Source organism: Sceloporus occidentalis, unplaced genomic scaffold (assembly GCF_023333645.1).
Source record: "Sceloporus occidentalis isolate IW3139 unplaced genomic scaffold, rSceOcc1.0.p SCAF_3, whole genome shotgun sequence".
Taxonomy (NCBI): Eukaryota; Metazoa; Chordata; class Lepidosauria; order Squamata; family Phrynosomatidae; genus Sceloporus; species Sceloporus occidentalis.
In genome coordinates, this window is record NW_028316983.1 from 74,592,867 (window position 1) to 74,619,219 (window position 26,353).

General features: G+C 40.2%; 2 protein-coding genes across 3 annotated transcripts in view; both read left to right on the forward strand.

Moving 5' to 3' along the window:
- The first annotated feature begins 681 nt into the window (after nucleotides 1-681).
- LOC149316236 (5-cytosine rRNA methyltransferase NSUN4-like) lies at nucleotides 682-19,725 on the forward strand. Of its 2 annotated transcripts, none has more exons than XM_089515069.1 (6): nucleotides 682-886; nucleotides 4,370-4,761; nucleotides 5,918-6,072; nucleotides 11,571-11,725; nucleotides 14,946-15,070; nucleotides 15,881-19,725. In XM_089515069.1, exons 1-6 carry the CDS (start codon nucleotides 755-757, stop codon nucleotides 16,155-16,157), a joined length of 1,236 nt encoding a protein of 411 aa, XP_089371195.1. In that variant the 5' UTR covers nucleotides 682-754; the 3' UTR covers nucleotides 16,158-19,725. The 2 variants fall into 2 exon arrangements, with proteins under 2 accessions (XP_089371195.1, XP_089371196.1); XM_089515070.1 differs by lacking the exon at nucleotides 682-886 and adding an exon at nucleotides 1,697-1,746.
- Nucleotides 19,726-20,662: 937 nt separating this feature from the next.
- LOC149316237 (fatty-acid amide hydrolase 1-like) overlaps nucleotides 20,663-26,353 on the forward strand; it is a 38,469-nt gene continuing 32,778 nt past the window's right edge. The window contains exon 1 of the mRNA XM_089515071.1: nucleotides 20,663-20,831. Within this exon, the coding sequence (XP_089371197.1) occupies nucleotides 20,664-20,831 (168 nt within the window). The 5' untranslated portion in view covers nucleotide 20,663. The remainder of the gene's footprint in view (nucleotides 20,832-26,353) is intronic.

The window sequence follows — 26,353 nt, forward strand, 5'->3', positions numbered from 1 at the left end:
CATATAAACAGTGTTCCCAACAAGCCTCAAAAGATATTCCCTGGAATGTTTGGCCAAACAACTTGAAGACACACAACAACAACAACAACAAATGAATGGCTCAGTAGGGACATTTGCCCTATTCCTTCCCAAGTGCTGGTGTGTAAGTGCCAACCTATCAGGCCTGAAGTAAACACAAGATCAGGGTGACCAGGCGTCCTCCTTTTCCAGGACCAGCCCTACATTTCAACCTTGGTCCAGGAGGAACCTCAATATGTCCCCCATTTTGAGAACGACTTAGGAAGCATGCATTGACATTTTTGTGTGTATTTAGCCTTTATTTGGCCCTACATTTTTCTTGAGCATCCTCCACTCCAAAGCACAACTAAGAAGCATGAATTTACATTGATGTAAGTGTTTCTGGGTTGCATCTACACTGGGGAAATAACCCGGTTTGGCAACGATTTTAACTTTGGCTCTTTGCTATGGAATTCTGGGAGTTGGAGTTTGTTGTGGGCCCAGAGCGGAGGTCCGCTCTGGGCCCACAACAAACTCCAACTCCCAGAATCCCATAGCAAAGAGCCAGGCAAAGTTAAACCGGTGCCCAACCGGGTTATATTCCCAGTGTGGATGCAGCCCTGCACTGCTCCAGCCTCAGTGGTGCCCTTCCCGCTCTTTTCAGCCCAGCCATCAATGGAGGAGGAGGCGCTGAGGCGGCCCCCTCAAAGGCGGCGCTTGGAAGGAGAAGGAAGGAAGGCCTCCTTGAGGCGAAAAGATGGCGGCGACGTGCCCCTGGCAGCAAGGGAGGAAAAGGCTGCTGCAGCTGCTGAGGCGGCAAGAAGGGCCTCTCCTGACAGGCCCCCCGGCCTTCCCTTCGGCTCCCTGCCGCCATTACAAAAAGAAATGGGTGAGTGGGAGGGAGGGAAGCGGGTTTCTCCTCCTCCTCCTCCTCAGCCAAAACTAGCAGCATCCGCACTGCGGAAATGACCCGGTTTGGTACCACTTTGAACTCTCTCTGTCTGACTCCATGCTATGGAATTCTGGGCACGGTCGTTTGTGGCGGCACCAGAGCAGAAGGCGAATGATGGAGGACCTTCAAGGGGAGATGGAAGGCGTGACCAAAGCTTTATAGAAATGTAAATCCATGCTCCTCCTCCTCCTTAGTCCTGCTGAGAATGGAGGGCATTTGGATTGGCATTCCTCCTGGGCAGAAGGTGGGAATGTAGGACCTGTCCTGGAAGAGTGGTGACCAGATATTCTAACCACAAAGGAGGGCAAGGCACTGCAAAATGGAGGACAGTCAAGAAAAAGGGAGGACATTACCACATCTAAAAACTAAAAACATTCATATGTCCAAAGCGCACTCTGGAAATGATCGAGTTTGGGACTGCTTTAACTGCCCTGGCTCAGTGCTAGGGAATTCTGGGAACTGTAGTTTTGTGAGACATTTAGCCTTCTCTGTCTGAGAGCTCTGGGGCCATAATAAACTACAATTCCCAGAATTCCCTTTCACTGAGCCTGGGCAGTTAAAGTGGTCTCAAACTGGATTATATCAGCAGTGTGTTTTGGACCAATAAATTCATACTTCTTGGTCATGCTCAAAGTAGAGGACATTTTGGAATTCCTCTTGGACAGAAGGTTGAAGTGGAGGACATGTCTGGTCACCCTGATGTTGCTGGCCTTCTCTTTAAGTGTTGTTCTATGTCTTCAAGTAGTTTCCAACATGGTGACCCTAAGGCAACCTTATCATGGGGTTTTCTTGGCAAGGTTTGTTCAGAGCGGGTTTGCCATTGCCTTCTTCTGAGGCTGAGAAAGTGTGACTTGCTCAAGGTCACCCCAGTAGGCTTCCATGGGTGAGTTGGGATTCGAACTCTGGTCTCCAGAGCTGTAGCTCAAAAACCACATTGGCTCACATCCCATTATATAATATACTACAGTAATTGGAATTTATATACAGTTTTAAATATTTTCAGGCCATGGATAGTTGAATCCGTGGATATGGAGGGGCCACTGTAGGTAACAGATTGGTTCTTGGGTGAAAGAATGGGTTGGAAGCAGTGCTTGGAACAACAGGAGGCATTTGAAAAAAGACATTTGGGAGTTGAGAGTTGGATGAGTCCATAGAGAGTGAATTTGTGCTGGCTACTTGAACTGATTGAAGGGAAAGGTCTGACATAAATCAGGTTGAATACCATTCTATGGTTGGAACTACCCTATATACTCGACATCAAGTCGACCTCGTATATGATCATAGAATCATAGAGTTGGAAGAGACCACAAGGGCCATCCAGTCCAACTCCCTGCCATATAAGTTGAGGACGGGTTTGGGGGCCAATATTAGGGATATTGCGATGACTCATAGATAAGTCGAGAGTAAAACTTGGGGGCATGTAACAAAGGATCTAAAGCAGTGGTCCCCAAACTCTGCTCTTTAAGGGATTTTGGACTTCAGCTCCCAGAATCCCAGACTGTTGGCCAACATGGCTGAGGTCTCTGGGAGCTGAAGTCCAAAATCTCTTAAAGGGCACAGTTTAGGGGCCACTGATCTAAAGGATGGAGCAAAGGAAAATCATCCCAAAGAGTTTAGAAAATTCCAGCAGGCCTAACAGTGCTCACCTTAAAGGCTGATGGATGAGATAGCAGAAGGGCTCTGTGTTTCTGGTACAGACTACGCTCTTCCTTTCACAGGGGATGGTTCCTTTTAAAAAGAAGAGTTCAAGTACAATATTTACATTGACCCATGGATAGATAAATTGACTTAACTTTTAGGGTCAATTTTTGGACTAAAATTTCTAGTCTTATACATAAGTGTATACAGTAAATACTTGTTGTTTTGCTTTTAACTGCCTTCAAGTTGACTTCAGCTCATGGCAACTTGTGGACGAGACGTCTTCAAGACCCCCCCATCCTCCACTGCACTGCTTAGGTCTTGCAAATTCAGTCTCATGATTTCCCTGATTGAGTCTATCCATCTGGCGTGGGGTCTTCCTCTATTTCTTCTATACTCTACCCCTCCTAACTTTATTGTCTTTTCTAATGAATCATGTCATCTCATGATGTGGCCAAAGTATGACAGCCTCAATTTCATCACGTTGGCTTCCAGGAAAAGTTCAGGCTTGATCTGTTCAAGGACCCATTTGTTTGTCTTTTGGGCTATCCACATATCCTCAGCAGTAATCTTCTCCAGCACCACTTCACAAATTAGTTGTATATTTTCAAAGTAAATACTACAACTTATTAAAGTGTTTACTGTTTTACAGGATATAACAAACCACTTTAATTTTCTTGTTATCTTGTTAACTTTGACTCAGACTGTCTTTTTTCATCCTGAAGCAAGGGTGGGCCACGCTTACCATAAAGAACACAAACCTAACACACATACTAGTCCACAAACCTAACACACATACAAGTCCACAAACCTAACACACACACACTAGTCCACCTGGAGGCCTAGTCATCCCAAATCCAAGTAGGGATTTTAAAGGAGGAGCATAGGTCAAAGTGAAAATAACAAGCTTCCTTAGGGGTTTGGAAGTGCAGGGCCAAACTGGAAGAAGAGATCTGTCACATAGGGCCATTTTCACTAAAGCTGCTGCAAAATAAAGCATATGATTATCATTTACCAGTTTAACATTTCTATCCTAACTTGCTTGCTTGCTTACACACATAGTCCTCTTACCACTACCTACTCTGGGAGGTAGTGACTGCCTTGCAGTCATTCAGCAAGCTTCATGGAAGAACACAGACTTGAACCTAGATCTCCCAAGACCAGATGTTTAGCCACTATACCACACTCCATGACCACAACTGTTTAACCACTACACCAAACTCCACAACTGGTTTCATGGGCATTCTGGATGTTGAATGAAATGCTTCATATGTTCCCCTCTATGTATTTTACTAGCCATTGAGCAAAGTATTCCTAGGAAAGATTATTTCCTCTGGCACCACAGGATTTTTCTCATCTGTATTATTATTGGTAGAGTGCTTCAAGTCATTTCTAATTCTTGGTGACCCTCAGGTGACCCTAGCACAGGGTTTTCTTGGCAAGATTTTTTCAGAGGAGGTGTGCCTTTCTCTCAGGCTGAGAGAATGTGACTTGCCCAAGATCACCTAGTGGGTTTCCGTGTACAAGTGGGAATTCAAATCCTGGTCTCCAGAGTCGTAGAAAACCACTACATCATGGTGGATGTCAGTAGGGTGCTGGTTGAGTAAGAAATAACTATGTCATTGAATAGAGTTTCACAACTGTGGTATTCAATCATACTTCCTAGTGTACTAGAATTATGTGTATGGGTGGAGGGAGAGTGCTGTATACATCATTTCCTAGCCTACATTACAGTTGTATAATCACATCTTTCACATTACTAATAGTTTAATATTTGTACAGGCGACCACTGCTCCTCGGGTGCCTTCCACCAGGCTGGCTCTACAGATCTTTGACATGAACTATGGGGTGCAGTTCGGCAGTCTTTGGCCTTCGATCCGCATCAGTCTTCTGTCGGAGCAGAAATATGGTGCTCTTGTCAACAATTTTTCTGATGCACTACAGATAACCCAGCAGCTGGAAGACTTGAATGCAGTGGATTTCATCTGGGAATCTAAAAAAGTAGTACAGAACCCTGATCCTATAGGTGAGGACAATACCAGTCAATCAGCCCCTTCTCCAGAAACCAGGACTGAACTTTCCACTCAGCAGGAGCAGCCTCTTTCTTCCATCAGTCCCAACATCAAGTGCTACACATTTCCCAAAGGAGACATCAGCATTTTTCATCCAGCCAGGTGACTAGCTTGTGTGTGTTGAGGGAAGGTACTTTCAAACATTTGTCATATGAAAGTGAATATGTTTCTTGAAAACATCTTATCTTTGGCAGAAGAATTTTTCTCTTTTTGAATTCCAAATGTCTGAGGCTAACTCCCATCTGTCCATGCTAAAGTGGCCCGTGATCAGTGGTGACAGAGGCTTGAATCCTGGCAACATCGGGAGGGAGTCATAGGTTGGCTACCATAGTTTAAAAGCATATATGTGTGTGTGCGTGTGTGTGTAACCAGGAAAAAAAGATAGATTATTAGCAATAGAATAGAGCAGTAAAACATCAATTAAAATATGTTGGAAAAATGAAAAAAAGACTTGAAGTTCCTTTTAAAAACATGAATAGAGCAGGGATGTGGTGGCTTAGTGGTTAAGACACCAATTCTGACAATTGGAAGATCAGAAGGTTGGCAGTTCGAGGCCTGAGTGCTGCATCATGGGATGAGCTCCTGTCACTAGTCCCAGCTTCTGTCAACCTAGCAGTATGAAAGCATTCAAATTCAAGTAGATAAATAGGTACTACTACTCAGTGGGAAGATAACAGCATTTGGTTCAATCATGCTGGCCACATGACCACCAGAGCCATCTTCCGACAACGCTGGTTCTTTGGCTTAGTAATGGAGATGAACACCGCCCCCTACAGTTGGTTATGACTAGACATTCATATCAAGGGACTACCTTTACCTTTGCCTTTTTAATATGTTCTTCCTTAACAGGGAATTCAATAATGTGTGGTTATTATGTGGGGCCATCATGCAAAAAAAAAAAAAAACCCAAAATATCAAAAGATCTCAAGGCAGCTTACATGTAAAATAAATGCAAACAAGTTAGTACAAATAATTTATAAAGAATGATACTGGAAGCTTCCTTATACTGAGTTCAGACTTGGTCCATCACACTCATTGTTGTTTATCTTGACTGGCAGGAGGTGTCTAGCATTTGTTTTTCCCTACTCTACCCGGAAATGCTGAGGATAGAACCTGGAACTTTTTGCAAAGTGTATGGTCTGCTTTTGAGCTACTGCTCTTCGATACACTCAGCGTGCTCTAAGTGGAAGTCCTTGTAGAACTCTGATTTGTTGCATTCACTGTGCACTTAAGTTTTATACATTTCCTTCATTTATAGGCCAGATGTGATAGGAATTCTGGGTTATTATCTCCTTGATGCTGCATCAGTTTTGCCTGTCTTGGCTCTCAATGTACAGCCTGGTGACCTAGTCCTCGATCTTTGTGCAGCACCAGGTGGGAAGACATTAGCACTTCTACAGACTGCGTGTTGCCGTAAGTAACATTATTTTCCTGTCTCTCTGTGTGCTTATATGATGTACAATACTCATGTGATGTAGATGGGGTCAATTAGAAACAAACAAACAAAAATAAACTTTTACTGTGTAGAATATAACCAAAAAGAGTGATAATCATCAACCAGCTAATTTAGGCAGCAGCAATCACTGTAGTGGTTATGTTCTATATAAAGTCTCTTACTTTGTAGTCAGTGTAGGACTTTCAGAGTTGGTATATTCATAAACACATTCATTAAAAGAATCTCTCTCTCTCTCACACACACACACACCATCTAGGTTGAATTAAATCCTAGTAAGTGAGTTTGATAGCCACAGCTCTGTTTTTACAACAAGTAGTTATATTTTCACTTAACAATTCTGTAACAGGAGATGCTTATGTGCTGTGCCTTGTATGATTTATTTTTCAATGATAGCTCAGTGATAAATAACATGCTTTGCATTTAGAAAATCCCAGGTTCACTCTCCGACATCTCCAAGTTGGGCTGGAAAAGACCCCATCTAAAACCTTATAGTGAAAACAGTACAGATCAAAATGGATTAACTGATTCAGTATTAGACAATTTGCTCTATTCCTGTAGAGAATACATTCTTTACTGCATTCTTTATTACTGCATAAAAAGCCTTTATATTTTACTCTTTGCATTAGCATGCATGGTGGCTGATCATGTACATGAAAGCAGATCAGGTGTTACTCTATGCAGTTACCCAGCTTTCCTGAGCTTGGAGAAGGTGGAATGAAAAGGAAGAAAGAGGAAGGAGCTGTTTTTGAAGTACATTTACTTAGAATGAAGTCCCTCAAAACTTAATTTCAGGCAATAATGTATGGGAATGCAGCTTTCGAGCTTCCCTCACCCTCAAATGAAGTTAGGAAATTTGGGTTAATTGCGATAAGATGTAGTCTGATTGATTTGCATGGGTCATTTGGTACTATATTGTGAGCCACATTTTTCACTTCTGCTTATGGCATATTATGGTTCAGATTACTAGTTTTTAGAAAGCTATCGTTCTCTTCCATGTGGTAATTTCAGTTGAATGAAGTTCCAGCCAGAGAATTTGGCAGGAATTTGGATTCTGATAAGAAAATGTTGAGGTTCACGCAAAACAACTTTCAGGTTACAGCAAAGTCGGTTTAAAACAAGGTGAAACTTAGGTTGTAGATATCATTATAGTAACACTATAAATCCTTTGCCTTAGTTTCATGGGAGCAAGCTAGAATATTGCTTCATTGTCAGGCAAACCCAGACAGGGAATTGAATAGGGCTCTAGTCCCATCTGGACGGCCAGCTCTGTCTTCTGTATGACACATCTCTTCAGTTAAAGTGCCCTACCCTGCTGTAGCAGCTGCTGACTAATCATGTATGTTCCCAGGTTCTTCTGGAGTTTCTGGGTTAGAATCATCAAATTCAAAGGAGGGCACTATTTCTTTATTATTAAGTATGCTAGTGTCTAGCCTCCATCTTTTTGCTTCTCTATAATCTTTTTTAATTATGAAATCCATGTTTGCTATTCCATGATCTATAACTTTTATTCCTTCTATTTCACTATTTAATACCCTTGACATCATATTTTTGGATACAAAAATGAAATCTATTCTAGAATAATTTTTATGAACCGCTGAATAGTAAGTATAGTTCTTTTCATCTCCTTTAATCAATCTCCATACATCTTTTAATTCTTTCCTATTCATTATCTTGTTCAAAGGTGTAATCTTATTAAGTCTGTCCCTTATTGTTGGGTCTGATTTATCTTTAACCTTATCCATGACCATATTGAAATCTCCTGCCATAATTGTGTAATCTCCCTGCATATCCTCCATTTCCTTAAATACTTTTTCATAAAATAAAATAAATAAAATAGAGGAAGAATGGCAGGTTAGATGGGATATTAATAACAAAGAGATTTCTCAAGCTTTATTATGGGATACTATGAAAGCAGTGGCAAGAGGGATTTGTATTAGGGAAACATGCAAGGTAAGGAGACAAAAGGAAGAGAGAAAAATCAAATTGGAAACGGAAATTGAAAAATTAAATAAGGATTATATAAAGAATAGAAGTAAAAATATATATATAAAACTGCAAGCGAAAAGAAAGGAATTAGAGAAGATAGAAATAGATCAGATCCAGAAAAATTTGATATATTTACGGAGGGAGTTTTTTGAATATAGTAACAAAAATTCAAAAATGTTAGCAAGATTAACACAAAAAAAGAAAGAGAAAAATCTGATAGGGGTTATAAAGGACAAAACAGGGGAAAATGTATGCTGATGAAAGAAAAGATAAAGATATTTGAAGAATACTACAAAGATTTATATACAGCAGGGGATAGTTCAATTGACAAAATTGAGGAATATGTAGAGAAAAATTGGAGAACAAAGATAGAAGAAGAGGATAAAGAAATAATGGAACAACCAGTTTCGAAAAAAGAAATTGAAGAAGTGATAGATAAATTAAAAGGAGGGAAATCACCAGGAATGGATGGATTAGGACCAGAATATTATAAAACTTTTAAAAAGGTTTTAATACCTAAATTAGAAGTGTTATACAATAAAATTTTAAATGGAGAAAGGATCCCACCATCATGGGACCACTCAATGATAATATTGATTCCAAAACCGGATAAAGATTTGTCAGATCCAGGCTCATACAGACCTATATCCCTTATCAATCAGGATGCTAAAATATTAACAGCCATAATGGCAAAAAGAATGAATAAGTTTATATATAAATATATTCAAAATGATCAATGTGGATTTGTGCAAGGAAGACAAATGTCAAATTTAATAGGAAGAGTACTGAATAAAATAAATATAATAGAGAAAAGAAAGCAGAGAGCAGGAATAATGGCATTAGATATTTATAAAGCTTTTGATTGTGTGGAATGGCCAGCATTAAAAATAACGTTAAAGAAATTAGGTATGGGAGAAAAGTTTAGAGGATTGATAGATCAGTTATATTTAAATAATACAGCAGTAGTAACAATAAATGATGGAATAACAGAACAAATTTCAGTTTCTAGAGGAACAAGGCAAGGATGCCCTCTTTCCCCGGTTTTATTTGCAATAATTATTGAAATATTAGCAAATATTATTAGGGAGGATAAAAATCTGGAAGGAATTGGGATGAGAAAATTGAATAAGATAAGTTTATTTGCAGATGATTCTCTATTAACAATTAGAGACCCCTTGGAAAAAATGAACAATGTGAAAAACCATTTAAAGGAGTTTGGACAAATGACAGGACTAAGAGTCAATTGGAATAAATCAGAGCTAATGTTGTTCAATTATCCAAAAACGGAAGAACAGGAATTTGTAAAGGATGGAAAGATAGATATAAAGGTAAAAGATACAATTAAATATTTAGGAATAAAAATTACAAAAAATCTACACAAATTAGAGGATCAGAACTATAAAAAATTAAGAATAGAAATTAAAAGGAAATTAGAAGAATATAAAAATATAAAATTATCATGGTTCGGTAGAATCGCATTAATAAAAATGAAAATTCTGCCTAAGATTAATTTTTTGTTTAGGATGTTGCCAATACAAATATCAGAGGTTGAAATTAAAAATTGGCAAGTATTAGTGAATAATTATTGTAATCGGAATAAAAAAGCAAGGATTAATAAAAGATATTGGTATAAACCCCAAAAAGAAGGAGGTTTGGGTCTCCCAAATTTAAAATTGTACTATAATGCAAACCAAATAAGATATATTATAGATGGAATCATAGAGAAAGGGGAATTAGATTGGTTAGAGATAGAAACAACAGGAATAGAGGAAAAATTGGAAAATATATTTTTTAAAGAATTTACTATGAAAGAAATGAAGGAAATAGAAAACCCCTTTTTAAAGAATATATTAGAAATTTGGAAAAAAAATAAAGAAAAACTAATGCCAGCTATTTCACTTTTAACACCAGTTATAATGCTAAAAAATTTTCCAGTAAATTTAAAGGAAGAAGTAGGGAAATTAGTAAAAGGTCAAGAAATATATAGGATAAGAGAATGGATGAAGACTATGAGGGAGAAAGGGAAAATAAAGGAGAAATTGCAAGGATCAAAATTAACTTGGTATAATTGTATTCAATTGGAACAATGGATAAAGAAGTATGAGAAAAATATAGGAGAGATTAGAGAATACACAAAATTTGAACAGTTGATTAGGCAAAGAGAAAGTATAGAGGCAAATGAAACTTTGAAAGGGGTCACAAGTGAAATATATAAATTATTATTAAAATATAATGAGAAAGAAGATTATTTAAAGACAACATGGGAGGTTGATTTAGTACAAAAAATAAATGACCATGAATGGGGGAAAATTTGGAATCAACGCCATTTAAAATTTTATTCTATACGAATAAAAGAGAACTACTACAAAATAATTTGGAAATGGTATTTAACGCCTGTAAGGTTAAGTCATATAAATAAGAATTATTCAAGGTTATGTTGGAGAGGGTGTCAAGAGATAGGCACTTATATGCATATGTGGTGGGGTTGTAGAACCGTAAGGAAATTTTGGCAAATTGTATTTGAGGAGATAAAAGAAATAACAAAAATTGATTTAGAATTTAGTCCAAAGATAGCGTTATTATCTTTATATGATAAAATTAACTGCACCCAAGTTATAAAGGATCTAATTACAAATTTATTAACAGCGGCGAGATTAATGATAGCAAAAAAGTGGAAAGACCAGGGAGATTTACAAATACAAGATTGGTATAGAGAGATTTGGCAAATAGCAATTAATGATAAGTTAACTAGTGAAATTAAGTTTAGAAGAGGAATAATCAAGAGAAATGATTTCGAAGCAATATGGGAAACATTTGTACAAAAAGTTTTAGGAAAAGAAGGAGGTGTTTTACCACCAGAGGAAGAGTTACAATTCTGGAGATAGAGTAATAAGAAGACAGGCTCGGGTGATGGGGAGCACTTGGGGGAAGGGGGGAATTATGAAAAATATATGATGAAAAGAAATATGAATTAAAGTTAGATAAAGTAGTAAAGAATCGAATATAAAGGGATATATTATATGTATGGGGAATATAATGTAAAAGTCTTTTTTATATATTATTGTAAGGTGAATTTAATCAATATTTTATCAATTTATTATAATAACATGTATTAATTTCATTCTACCAATAAAATAATTAAAAAAAAATTCAAAGGAGGGCAGTGTCACCTGCTCAGATCAAAGAGGTGCAGAAATTCCTCTTGCATTGAAGTTTTCTGGGTCGTGGGAATGTTCTGTGCTGGTTTTGAGGACAATAATCTTTTCCTGTTAACTTCTTTGAATCTGCTGCTTTGGTCCCTGGGTATAGTAAGCTTGAGATTGTTTTTATGTGTGCAAGAGAGAGAAAATGTGTGTGTAGATACTATGTAACTATAATATCCCAAACACATGTAGATTTTGGTTAGGGATTTGAAAAATCTGAGTGTTTGACTGCCTTTGGTTTATGCTACTCTTTTTTCTTGCAATAGGAGAGCTGGCAGCCAATGATCTTTCTACTTCTCGCACCCGTCGCCTGCATGAGGTTCTTCACAGATACCTTCCACAAGAGCTCCAAAAAGTAGTACGAATTACATCGTGGGATGGAAGGAAGTGGGGTGAGCTGGAGACAGGCACCTTTGATAGGGTAAATAATACCAGGGGTAATACTATTGAGACTGGGGACATGCCCACCCTTTCTGGTGCTTTCAGCTCTTGAATGTAGAATCTTTTGAACTGTCCCTTTTCTTATACAGAATAGTGTTTGCAATGTATTTACACCTTTGGAGTTTTCTTTCTAGTAGTTGTGTGTCTATAGACAAGAAGGCCCGTGCTTAGAATTGTATTCTGTCTCTTCTGTAACCTTGTGCATTGTTTTTAATTAAGAGAATGTTGTATTTAAATTCTAATTGGAATCTGCTTCTGTTCTTGAACTCTAAAAACACTCTGTTGTTGTTGTCGTTAACTGCCCTTGAGTCAATCTCAACCCAATGAGACATCTTCAAGACTCCCTGTCATTTTCTGTTCTGCTTAATTTCTGCAAACCCATACTCATGACCTCACCAATTGAGTCTGTCCATCTAGCATGTGGCCTTCCTCTCTTTATACTTCCCTCTACCTTTCCTAATATTATTGTTTCTTCCAGTGATTCATGTTTTCCATGATGTGTCCAAAGTACACCAGCCTCAGTTTTGTCGGGGAATGCTGTGGATGTAGCATATGTTGATTTCAATAACACATTTGACAAAGTTCCCCATGACATTTTGCAAAAAAGCTTGTAAAATGTGGGATAGAGAAGGCAACTGTTACATGGATTTGTAATTGGTTGTTTGGCCGAACACAAAGGGTGCTCAACAATGATTCCTTTTCATCCTGGAGAGAAGTGACCAGTGGAATGCCACAGGGGTCTGTCCTGGGCCAAGTGCTATTCAACATCTTTATCAATGACTTGGATGACAGAATTAGGAGCATATTTACCAAATTTCCAGATGACACCAAATTAGGAGGAGTAGCTAACACCCCAGAGGACAGGATCAAAATTCAAAATGAATTGAATAAACTGGAAAGCTGGGCCAAAGCTAACAAAATTATATTGAACACAGAAAAATGTAAGGTACTGCACTTAGGGCAGAAAAATGAAATGCATAGATATAGGATGGGGGACACCTGGCTCAAGGAGACTACTTGTGAAAGGGATCTAGGAGTCTAAGCAGACCACAAGTTGAACATGGGCCAACAGTGTGATGAGGAAGTTAAAAAGGCCAGTGCAATTGTAGGCTGCATCAATAGAAGTATAGTGTCGAGATCAAGGGAATAATAATAATAATAATTTGTTTTATTTATATACCGCTATTCCAAAGATCATAGCGGTGAACAGCAAGTAAGCTAATTAGCAAGTAAGCTAATTTGCCCCCAACAGTCTGGGTACTCATTTTAGCGACCTCGGAAGGATGCAAGCCTGAGTCGAGCTTGGGCCCTTTTGCTGGTCTTGAACTCGCAACCTTGTGGTTTTGAGTGAATGGCTTCAATACAGGCATTTAACCACTGCGCCACCAGGTAACAGTGCCACTCTTTTGCTTTGGTCAGGCCCTACCTGGAATATTGTGTCCAGTTCTGGGCACCACAATTCAAAATGGATGTCAAGAAACTGGAGCGTGTCTAAAGGAAGGCGACTGAAATGGTGAAGGGTCTGGAAACCATGCCCTATGAGGAATGACTTCGGGACCTGAGGATGTTTAGCCTGAAGAAGAAGAGATGATATGATAGCCCTGTTTAAATATTTGAAGGGATGTCATATTGAGGAGGGAGAAAGCTTGTTTTCTGCTGGTCCAGAGAACAGGACCCAGAATAATGGATGCAAGCTACAGGAAAAGACATTCCACCTCAACATTAGGAGGAACTTCCTGACAGTTAGGGCTCTTCGACAATGGATCACTCTTCCTCATAGTGCAGTGGAGTCTCCTTCCTTGGAGGTGTTTAAACAGAGGCTGGTTGGCCATCTATTGGGGATGCTTTGATTGGCAGTTCCTGCATGGCAGGGAGTTGGACTGGATGGCTGTTGTGGTCTCTTCCAACTCTACGATTCTATGATCTTGGCTTCCAGAGAGATTTCTGGCTTGATCTGTTCTAGGACCCATTTGTTTGTCTATTTGGCTGTCCATGACATCCTCAACTCTCTTCTCCAGCACCACATTTTAAATGAATGGATTTTCCTTTTATCTTCTTTCTTTATTGCCCAGCTCTCACATCCATACATGATAACAGGAAAAACAATGGCTTGTATGATTCTAACTTTTCTGTTCAGTTGTATATCTTTGCATTTTAGGAACTTTTCTAGTTCTTTCATAGCCCCTTTCCCCTTTCTTAATCTTCTTCTGATTTCCTAACTGCAGTCCCCATTTCTATCAATGTTTGATCCCATATATGAGAACTCTTTTACTACTTTTATTTCTTCATTGCCTAGGTTGAACTTGTCTAAATTCTCTCTTGTCATTATTTTTGTTTTCTTTATGTTCAACAGTAGGCCTGCCTTTACACTTTCTTCCTTGATCTTCCTTAGTAGTTGTTCTAGGTCTGGAAGGTTTTCTGCTAGCATTGTGGTGTTGTCTGCATATTTTAGACTGTTGATATTCCTTCCTCCTATTTTCACTTGTTCTGTGTCCAAGCCTGCTTTTCTTACAATATGTTCTGCATATACTACTACTACTACTTATAAAATTTATTAATATATGTTGAATAGGTAGGATGAAACAATGCAGCCTTCTCTGGCCCCTTTGCGAATTGGGAACCACTCTGTTTCTCCATGTTCTGTACTGATGGTGGCTTCTTGACCTAAGAACAGATTTCTCATCAGGACTATCAGATGTGTTGGCACTCCCATGTCTTTAAGGGTGTTCCATAGACTTTCATGATCTATTCAGTCAAAGGCTTTGCTATATTCTATAAAGCACATGCTGATTTTTATTTATTTATTTATTTATTTATTTATTTGCAATTCCCTGGTGTGCTGCATTAGCCCTCGTATGTTTGCACCCTCCTATTGTTTTATTTAGAATAATAATACAAAATATAGAATAATCATAATACACAATAATAATAATACAGGTGCCATAAAACTGGGGAACTAGAAGTATTACTTGGAATACTGTACTTCTAGCTCCCAAGTCTAATAGAGTTGTGAGCTAGAAATATTCATTGTAATGTTTCTAGTTCCCCAGTATTAAATCACCTGTGTTGTTATCATTGCATTGGTATCCCATATTTCCTCTTCTTAACCATGCTCAGATAAATGATTGACTGCAGCATTTTATCCCTCAAACACTGCTGTGTGGGTGGTTAGACTAAAATCTCTCATATTTTTCATGTAGGTGCTTGTGGATGTGCCATGCACAAATGATCGGCACTCACTCATAGAAGAAAATAACAATATCTTTATGCGTATGAGAAAAGGGGAGCGTCAGATGTTGCCCATGCTGCAACTGGAGTTGCTTGTGTAAGTGACCTTGACCTTGAGTGATGTATACTGATCTGTGCAAATTGTCCCATGTTGTAGGTTCGATTATGTTATTTATGGACTTGTAAAGAAGTTGTTTCAGTGTTAGTAGCTGAAGAAAATGTTTTGCATGACTATAACTTACATTTCCATATTAGTTATAATTTAAAAAACAAAGGAGACAATTTCTAGAATGTCTCTCTTCCTAGTCTCCTGGAAGGTGAATTTTTTTTGGCCATTGTGACAAACAATGAAAGGCAAATGATTCATTTAAATGCATGGGATTGTAGCCAAACTGGAATCTCAGGTTAATGTAATTATTCCAGAATGTCCTGGACCTATGCTGGAGTCTAGTAAAAGATTTTTTAATGAAGTATGATGATTTACCATATTCTGGGAGAGGGAAAAAGAGAAACAGTGCTCTTTACATGGGAAAATTCAGAATGTTGGTAGCTTGCAAACAGGAGTGTGGAATCTCTGGCCCTTCATATATTTTTTGACTATACTTCCTCTCAATCCTAACCACTGGCCAGAGGTTATGGGAGATGCTATCAAACACATCTAGAGAATGTTCCTGCTGTAAGAGAAACAAAATAATAGTACTGTTTTGGCAGGTGGCAAATTGAAGGGCATGTTAAAGTTTAAAATATTAAAGATCCTTTTATTTGGTGTTCTTGATACATTTGTTCTATGTGGCTAAGAAGACATTGCGATTAGAGGTAAAGAGTTCTAGAATAATCTTTCAGCTCTTTAGCTTTAAACTTTCCCACCAACTGTCATCCAATATATATCCCTTCTCTTTCTTTCCAGAGCTGGAATTCTTGCTGCCAAGCCAGGAGGTGAAGTGATCTACTCAACATGCTCCTTGTCTCAGCTCCAGAATGAGTATGTGGTTGAGAGAGCTGTGGAGTTATTGGCAATTCAATATGACATAGAAGTACAAGTTGAAGACTTAAGCTATTTTCGAAGGTTGTTCCAGAGTACATTTTCTTTCTATCCAGATTGCAGACTTGGGGAACTTATCATTCCTCACCTCACAGCTAATTTTGGACCCATGTATTTTTGTAAACTGCACAGGTTAAATTAGAATGGACCGAGGATGACATGATGGGAGAGAGGGTATCTTTCTAGCATTCTTTTAACAGTTGTTGTTGTTGTTGTTGTTGTTGTTGTTGTTGTTGTTATTTAAAGCTGTAATAAGTATGTAAATGGATTGTATTGAATTACCACAAAGCTGTAATGGAATTTGCAAAAAAATGGAAACTTCCTGTTTTACCAGCAACATATGTGGGCTTCTCTACACCTTACACGATGCTTGTGGATCAAGTGGAAAAGCAGTCACTGCCCAAGCAGTCTACATGGTGGGGAATTGTGAGATATAATTTTTACATTGGCATTGGCCAAAATTTGTGGACAGCTGTGTGCAAACATTACGTAGGCGTAGGTGTGGTCAATGCTGCTGTGTGAGTACTATATGTGCATTGTGCATTTATGTGCCTTCAGTTTAATAATGCAATTAAAAACATACAAAATGCAAACATTAAAATAGAATTAAACTATTTACAGAATTACAGTTGGCCCTTCATATCCATGGATTCTGCATCCACAGAGTCAATCAACCACAGTTTGAAAATATTCAGACACCCACATACAAAAATCCTAAAAACAAACCTTGATTTTGCCATTTTAAATAAGGGATGCCATTTTACTGCATGATTGTATATAATGGCATGTGAGCATCCATCAATCTTGGTATTCATGGGGGCTCCGGAACCAAACTCCGGTGGATACTGAGGGCCACTGTAAAACAATTCACCCTTAAGTTAAAAGAATAGATTGCCATTAAAAGATAAAATGCTTTTTGGGCAATTCATCCCTATGTGTGAGCAGGAGAGAGAAGAATGGCAGGACAAAACTCAGGATATGGCTTTGGGGTGTATGGAGGTGGAACTAGTAATTCTGGTTGTACCTATGGTGATGGTGATGGTGATGGTGGTAATGCTTGTGGAGGAGGAGCTGGTGGTAGTGTAGTCCTGCTGCTGCTAGTGCTAATAAGCTCAGAAGAGAATTCTGTTGTGGCCAGATCAGCAGTGATAATGATCAGCTGAGGATGACTTTCAGTCGTGGTAGCAGCTGTGGTGCTGGAAAACTCAGGAACAAGAACTTGTGTAATTGTGGTAGCTAAATTAGTGAGGAGTTGAGAAGGAGATGCAGTTGTTGTGGTAGTGGCAGTGATGGTAAGTTGAGGAGAGGTCTCCTCAAGTGTAAGTGCCTCAAAGGCAGGGAGACATTCGAGCAAATATGGGATTTTAGTTCTGACAGCAGTGGGAACAAGAAGCTCAAGAACAGACTCTAAGAGGAAGTCAAGCAGTGGCTTTGTAATGGTGGCAGGGAATGAAGTATACTTGTCCCTCCATATTAGCTAGGCACAAGAGCCCTGTGAATATGGAAAAAGAGCAAATTACAAAGATGCCATGTTTTTATCTGAGAGCACACTCTCTAGGAATCTCTAGGTCCTCCACTGCAACTCTGTGGTCAACATCTGACAGATACTAACCATAGAACTGCACTGGAGGAGCTACAAATGCTTACTAGAGTATTATCTCGAGGAATCTCTGGGTCTTTCAGTGCAACGTTTAGTTAAAGTTGACCATAGAGTTGCACTGGAGAACCTAGATATTCCTAGAGAGAACATATTAATCAAATCCGTGAATAATCAAATCCACAAATATCAAAGCCGCAAATATGGAGGGATGAGTGTAGTTTTAACTAACTTGGGATCAGATTCTGTGGTGTAGGTGTAGGGGTGATGTGAAGTTCTGGGCCAAATATTGAGGAAGTAAGCATGGCAGGGTGAAGCTCAGGGGATGACTTGGGGTTATGTGGTAGCTGTGGGGATAAAAGGCTGAGGAGTAGACTTTGACAAGCCTGGATCCTTTTGCAGTGACCCTGTCCATGAGAAGCTCAGGAACTGACACACCACTGGTGATTGAAGCAGCCGGGACTGAGAGGGGGAGGGTAGACCTCTATGGCAGTTGGTTTAAAAATAGGCAGGGTAACAAACTGATCAAGAAAATACTTGGAAGTGGCAGTAGTATCACCAATGCAGATGTTACATACACAGTTGACCCCAAACAATGGGGGCTTACTTGAAGTCCCAGTGTCCCTAATCGCAGCATGATCATGTGCACACACCTCCATTGGGAACAATGGGACTTGAGGTCTTGCAGATACCAGATATCTTAGGCAGAGAGTATATGATGATGATGTGCTAAGGCTCTACTTGTTGGTCAGTGAGCTGTGTATCTGTAGATGTCTTCCGGATCTCACCTGGGCAGAGAACCTTCTTCCTAAACTATTTCTTTAAAAATGAGCATACAAAAATCAGGAAATGTAGGATGTTTAGCCAGGTTGGAACACACATGCCCTTTAAGAAAGATGACATGGTTTTCGTAGTGGTCCAGTTACTGGATCAAGGAATGCTGGCAGCAGAGTACCAATTTGACAAAGGTTAATAGTTTTAAAGAAATCTTCATATTCAGCATCCAAGAATGGCATCCCAGCCAGCAATGGCTTGTGTTTCTGTGTGCCCACTGTGAGAAGCCATTGAGAGAGCTCCGTTCCCTGCTTCTTCATCTGGGCAGGCTGTGTAGCAGAAGAGCCTAGGCCTAGTTGGTCTTTAAAGAAAAAAGAATTCATTTGAAATTCTATTATCTTGGGAAGCCTACAAGACTCCAAAGATTTTTTTCCTGTTAAATCCAGGCTGTGTGTGCACTTTGACAAATGCTGAAGTGTAGCCCTTTGCCCTTGTCCATGGCATAAAAATTGGATAATGTATTGTTAGTATCTCTCAGCTACTTGAGAGTAAGCCATCTTAAAATCATTGGAAGTATTCTGAGTACACTGTATGTGTAATAAGGCCAGAATGGTTCCTACACACACACACACACACACACACACACACACACACACACACACCCTTCAGCATCTGGAAATACACCAAGTCTCTGCTGCTGTTAAAATCAATTTTTGCTAGCATTAATATACATTATTTTGAGGTTCTCGATGCTCTCTTTAACAGCTGGAAAGCAGAGTTGTATTTTTCAGGTGGAGGAACCAATATTTTGGTTTACATATGTAATCTTACATAAGATTATGAAACAGTAGAAATTAGGTTAGTGTAACGCAGGTTCTGGAATGTGATCGCTGGATACATCAAATTGTGTGGAATCTCTTTTGTTGACTTATTGGCAGGGTGTGTGTGCATATGCCTGTATCCATATATACACAAACAAAACACAGTTTGAGCTAGCAATGATGAGGATCCTGATTCTTAATCTACCCAGCAACCTGCTCCAGTTCCTGAAATGTTGTTCAAGGCAACTGATTACCTTTAAAAAAACAATTCCCAATATTATTATTCAAGCTAATAATCAAGAAGAGAATTGATGAGAACCTATTAATACCACCCTGTATGTTGAGCGCTGTCCATAAGAAGTACATCTAATGTCCAACGAGAGAGCAGCTATATAAACTTATATTTGTTGTACATTTGTAAATTGTTTGGTTATATTGTACCACATTGTATAATAATAACACACTTCAGTGTAATTTTATACATTTTTAAAGACTGCAGAAAAAAGCTGGCTAATTTATTTTGAAAGCATTTATTATGAAAATAAAGACAATGCTGCCAACCTATTTATGGATTGAAGTAAGCCTTTGAACTTTCTTCCTTGGTCTTCCTTAGTAGTTGTTTCAGGTCTGGGAGGTACTGAAATAAATTATTTTATGTAAATCGATTATTTATTTTTGTTTTATTGTTGTTAGCTGCCTTTGAGTCACGTTTGACTCATGGCGACCCTGTGAATGAGACATCTCCTGGGCTCTTATCACATGAGCAAAATTTGAAGTTATCCCAGGGTTAGTGTGAAGGCAATGCAGGGGCAATCATGGGGCTTCAATCAGGAGCCATCTTAAACACAGTCGTGGGTCATTCCAGGGTTAGATAAATCCTCTTTCCCCCAAATTTACCTAACCCTGGAATGACCTCTGATAGGGTTTAAGATGGCTCCTGATTGCGTATGGCATTGTGCGATAAACAAAGTTGAAACCCCATGATTGCCCCTGCATTGCCTTCACATTGACCCTGGGATAACTTCAAATTTTGCTCGTGTGATAAGGGCCCAAGACTCCCTATTCTCAGCCTCTCTACCAAAGTCCTGGTTCAGGCCAGTGACCCATTGACTGAATCCAGCCATTTCATGTGTGGTTTTCCTCTCTACTACCCTCTGCTTTCCCCAACATCATCATCATCATTATTATTATTATTATTATTATTATTTCTATCCTGCCTCTTCAATAAGATTAAGGCAGCTTACATCCATAAAAACCATACATATCAATAAAATAATAATGATGATGATGATGATGATGATAGTTTGTTGGTGTGTGTCCCTAGGATGGAGCCAGTGCCTTGACCCTGCTGCTGCAGTGTAGCACTGTCCTCCAATCATGGCTCAGGTGGGCGTGGCTTAGGGCTCAGCCAATCTGCGCAAAGGCCACGCCCACCTGCTTTTCCAGAGAGAGGAGGATGGTTGCCAGCCTGCTCTCAGCGCTCCTCTGCTGCTCTGCAGCCACCCTTCTGTGGCTGAAATGGCGGCAGCGGCTGAAGCTCCGGAGGCAGATCGAGGAGGCGAGGCGGAGGCGAGAGGGAGCCCTGGAAAGGATGGGGAAGGTTGCCCAGCGGTGGCAGGGACAGGTGAGGAGGAGGGTGCCTCTTGGGGAGCCCATCCACACTGCAGAAGCAAATCCGGATTGAAGCCGCTTAACTGCCCCCGGCTCCATGCATGGAGTGACATTCTGGGAATGCAGGTAGCTCCCACGACCAATGCAGCTCCTCCTGCAACTGCATGCTTGGAGCCCAAGGCAATTAAAGCGGTGTTTGTTTCTGCAGTGTGGATGCAGCCTCTTCTGTCTCAAAGGGACAGTCTGAGAGGTCTTTCGGAGTCCTCCCTCACCGCAAAGGAGGACCAGGCGGTCAGAATGGAGGACAGTGGTTCCCAAACTCTGGCCTTTTATGTTATTTTATGTTTATTTTATCGTTGGACTTCAGCTCCCAGGAAATCCAGGCTTTTGGCTGAGGCTTCTGGGAGCTGGAGTCCTAAACCCAAATGGTATAATGAAGCATTTGTAAGCTGCTCTGGAAGCCTTTCTTTTTTAATGGCAGAAGAGCTGGATCTAAACACTCTAAAACAAATAAAATCCCCAAAGAGCACCAGAGTTTGAGAATCACTGATGCTTTATTTATTTATTTATTTATTTATTATTATTTTTGTATCCCGCTTTTCTGCCAACAAAGGGACTCAAGGCAGTGAACAACATGTATAAAACAATACAAATAAAAACAGTACAGGAATATTAAAATATATGAATATAAAATTTAAAAAAACAATTGGACACTTTTAAGAGATAAAACGGTTATAAATTAAATTATAACATGTTAAAATAAAAACCATTAAAAAAGAACCCAGTAGGACATGCCAGAAGAATGGGGGACATGACAACATAGAAAAGCTAAAAGCACTCATTTTGTTGTTGTTGTTGTTATTATTATTATTATTAAATATTTATTTATATAGCACTGTAAAATTATATACAGCGTTTTGCATACACGAGATAAAATAGACATGAAACCTGCCAGACGGCGGCGGCGTACAATCAGCAAACCAAAGTTATAAAATTAAGGCATCACATAGCAAAATGCTGACAGTTATAAAAAGGGTACAAACGCAAGGAGGGCGCTAACAACCATGTCGTGTGCCTTCAAGTTGTTTCCTAAGGTGAATCTATCCTGGGGTTTTCTTGGCAAGGTTGGTTCAGAGCAGGTTTGTCATTGCTGTCCCCTGAGGCTGAGAGAGTGTGACTTGCGCAAGGTCACTCAGGAGTTTATCAAACGGGACGGGAGGCTCTCAATTTCGAAAGAAGATAGCGAGGTCAATTCGAAAATTCATGCACTTACGTGATTACTTATCACACCTTAAATTCGCTGTAATGGCCTCCCCAAACGCGACCCAGATTCTGTGCAAAGTAAGCCATCGCATCGGTGGGTTCTTAATTGCAAATTGGCACCCTTGCGCATGCTCAGTGAGACACCAGATGACTGGAGCATAGCATATTTAGGCGAGTGAGAGAGAGGAACCAAGGAACCCCACAATTTACAAATGAGGTTGGGAAGAATGGTTGAAAGAATATGCTCTATTCACATTAAAACAAGCATATATTCACTCTTGTCACGTTAAAACATGAATATAATGGTTATCCAATAGCTCTGGGTCCATGCCTTTTAATTAGCAGGCAACAGTCCCCCCCCTCATCAATGCTGAAGGACAAGCAGAAGCAAAATTGAAGCGGAATTGCAGCATGGCTTCATGGGACCCCCAAAGGAGAAATGCACATCACACCAAACAACTAGGAGTAGGGTTTGTGACTTCGCTAGTTCACTGAATTTACTTAACTGTGGATTGACGCGTGATTGCGTTCGGACTGCCAGCGATCGTGTGTGGTAACCTTTTGCACAATAACATGAATACACATGATTCTGTTCAGGATGACACTGGATTATACTTCCAATTTCAGTCGTGTGATATCGTCCTCAGTGGGTTTCATGGCCAAGCTCGGAATTGAAGCCTGGTCCCCAGAGTGTTAGTCCAACACTCAAACCACTAGGCTATGCCGCGTCTAAAAAAAACAGCAAACCCATACTCATAGAAATGGCAATCCATTCTTAGCCATACACAAAATGGAGGACATTTTGGAATTCCTCCTGGACATAAGGCTGGCATGTAAGGCATGTCCTGGAAAAGGAGGACCTCTGGTCACTGTTTAAGTGGCATAATTTCACCAAGGGCTATCACACCTTCACCACTGTAGTGTTAAAATGCCACTTTATCTACCATGGCAACCTCCTATGGAATCCTGGGAGTCACAGTTTCATTGATGTTTTGTGCTTTCAAGTTGTTTACGACTTATGGTGACCCTAACGATGAACCTATCATGGGGTTTTTGTGGCAGGTTTCTTCAGAGGAGGTTTGCCATTGACTTTCCCTGAGGCTGAGAGAATGTGACTTGCCCAAGGTCACACAGGGGTCACACATCTTCTCTGAAGATGGCAGCCACAGATGCTGGCAAAACGTCAGGAAGAAACTCTTCTAGAACATGGCCACATAGCCCGAAAAATCCACAAAAAACTATGGATGCTGGCCATGGAAGCCTTCGACTTCATGTCACACAGGGAGTTTACATGGCCAAGCTGGGATTTGAACTTTAGTCTCCTCAAACCGGTACACCACTCTGACCCATATATGTGTGTGTACACACACAAACACATATATCATGCTCTGTTGGTCTCCATTGTAGGGCTGTTAAGGTTTATTAATGGCCACCAGCTGTTATGTGCCTTCAAATCTTTTTTGACTTATGGGAACCCTAAGATGAACCTATCATGGGGTTTTCTTGGCAGGTTTCTTCAAAGAGGGTTTGCCATTGCCATCTTCTGAGGCTGAGAGAGTAACTCACCCAGAGTCACCCAGTGGGTTTCCATAGCTGAGGCGGGATGCAAGATGCAGCCCTGGTAGTTAAAGTGGGATCATGGTGCTTTAATTGCATAGTGCAAAAGTGCCCAGGTGACCCTCTTTTTCCTTCCCCCTTCCGAAAAGAAAAGCTGCACCTGCCAACATGCAACTGGTGGAGTGCAATCCTAAGCATATTTAATCAGAATTATGCCCATTTAAAATGAAGGTAGACCAATCCAGTACTGAAAACTTTTATCATTATCTTTGTTGCATCTTAAAGATGCAGCCTTAAAAAATTTGATCATCAACCGTTTATGGCAGTGTAAACCTGCTTCAACTAAGATGTCAGGGTACCTTGTAATTTTTCATAAACAAATGCAGCTTTCTGGTGGACAAGACTTTAAACCCTAGTCTGGTAGGTCTTGATTTAACACACAGTAACCATTAAATGTGATTCAAATCTACTAGACCTGTATAATTAAGTTTTTGAGATGTGGCTGCAAGAAGAAAGTCCTTAATTGTGGCAGTTGGAGCACAGAAGCATCACGATGCACACAACATGCAATGATGCACAGACGTTTCCATCCTTATATTAGTCTGGAAATGATTACTGGCTGCAGATTACCTACACTTTGCCCATTCTTGGTTTAACAATTACTGACCAATCATCTGGACATCAATACCAGGAAAGACAGATCATTAAACAGACAGTCTGTAAGTACTTAGAAAGGAATGTTATGATCGTTAAAAATGAACACAGATTTCTCAAACAAGTCATGCCAGACTAATCTTATCTCTGTTTGATAAAGTTACAAGCTTGGTGAGAGCCAGCATGGTGGACTCTTGGACTATGACTCTGGAGGCCAGTGTTTCTGCTTGGGCATGGAAACTCTTTGGGTAACATTGGGCAAGTCACACACTCTCAGTCTCAGAGAAAGGCCAAGACAAATCCCCTCTGAACAAATATTGCCAAGAAAACCCATTGATACTGTAGGTTTGCTACGTTTTAAGAGTCTTAATAGACCACAAGCTGAACATGTCAGCAGGTAAAAACACCAATGCAATTCTTGACTGCATCAATAAGAGTGCAGTGTCTTGATCGAGGGAAGTAGTAGTGCCACTCTGTTCTGCTTTAGTCAGACATAATCTGGAATACTGTTTCCAGTTCTCAACAATTAAAGATGGTTAGGGACAAGTTGGAACCTATTCAGATGAGGGTGACAAAATGGTGAAAGGTCTGGAAATCATGCCCTATGAGGAGAGACATGGGGAGTTGGGTACTTTTTATCTAGAGAAGAGAAGGTTAAGAGGTGACATGATAACCATGTTTAAATATTTGAAAGAGCATACTATTGCTTGCTTTCTGCTGCTCCAGAGACTGGGATACAGAGCAGTGAATTCAAGGTACCGTATTTTCTGGCGTATAAGACAACTTTTTAACCCTTTTAAATCTTGTCAAAAGTTGGAAGTCATATGTCGGGTTAAGCCTTGCCTGCTCAGGCTGCAAGAGAGCCCAGCGTGCACACCTGGACCCTCCCCTTCCCATATCCACATGGCCATTGTCTGTGGTTTCACCTACCTACATTGAAGCCCCACCCCAAGGATGGATGGCCAGCTGGCCTGGTAGGGCTGACAAGGGATGGGAAGGAAAGCTTGTCAGGGGCAGAGATCAGCAACTGTACTCACCTTGTCCTGGTTCACCCTGGCACCACATGGCTCTTTACATCTGGGTGGGGTCAGAGATCAGTGGCTGGGGTTGGCTTGCTCCAGCTCCACTGTTATCCCAAAAGGTGGGGAGACTTGGGGTCCTCTTCAACAGTGACAGTGTCTCCTTGATATTTGGAGGGATTTATTAGCTCAGGAGCAGGCTTGCAAGAAGTTGGGTAGCTTTAAGGACCTTTTACACCTATGTATACTACTACTAACTGCAGAGAGCCTCTAGTTTTGATGGACAAAAAAAGTTTTATTCAGAAATGTGCAGATGTACACACAATCACACAAAACCACTGCAACTTTAAGAACTATACAGAGCTAACAGAAAGACAGATGTGAAAGGTTGGATAGCAAGAAGTTGGGAGTAAGAGGAGTGATAATTGCAGGTCCTGAAGAGGGGGTTCCATGAGAAACAAAGCAGATCTCGAACAGCATGTGAAGGCTACATACACAGAGATTGGAGTTCTGGTCTGTGTGGCATAGCTTTGGTCTGTAGCAGCAAGTTGGTTGTGTGCGGAAAGTCTGAGGAGAGGATGGAGTGATTAACAAACCCATTTAACCTTCATTAAGCACTGTCTAGTTCTCCATATGTCTTCTGGTCAGTGTGCCTTTCCCATGGGAAATTTGCTAGTGTTCCAGAGGTCACTGTGGCCTCTCAAAAACATGGCTCTATCCAGATACCCATGATAGGTCACCACAAGTCAGAAACGACTTGAAGGCACACATTGATGACGACAACCATCTAGATATGAAAATATGGAATCCCACATTCCGTGGGGGTGGGGGTGGTGCAGGATATGCTACCACCACCCCAGCACTGCATGGCTCTTCCATTTCTGGGTGGCTGCCAGCAAGCATTGAGTAAGGCCACTGCTGCCTTAGTCATCCACAGACGCTATATGAGAAGGAACATCACCCATCTGTGCTGCCAATAGCCCATGGAAAAGTTGCAGCGCCTGGTTCCCAATAAAGCCTGCCACCCTCTCTTATTATTTTC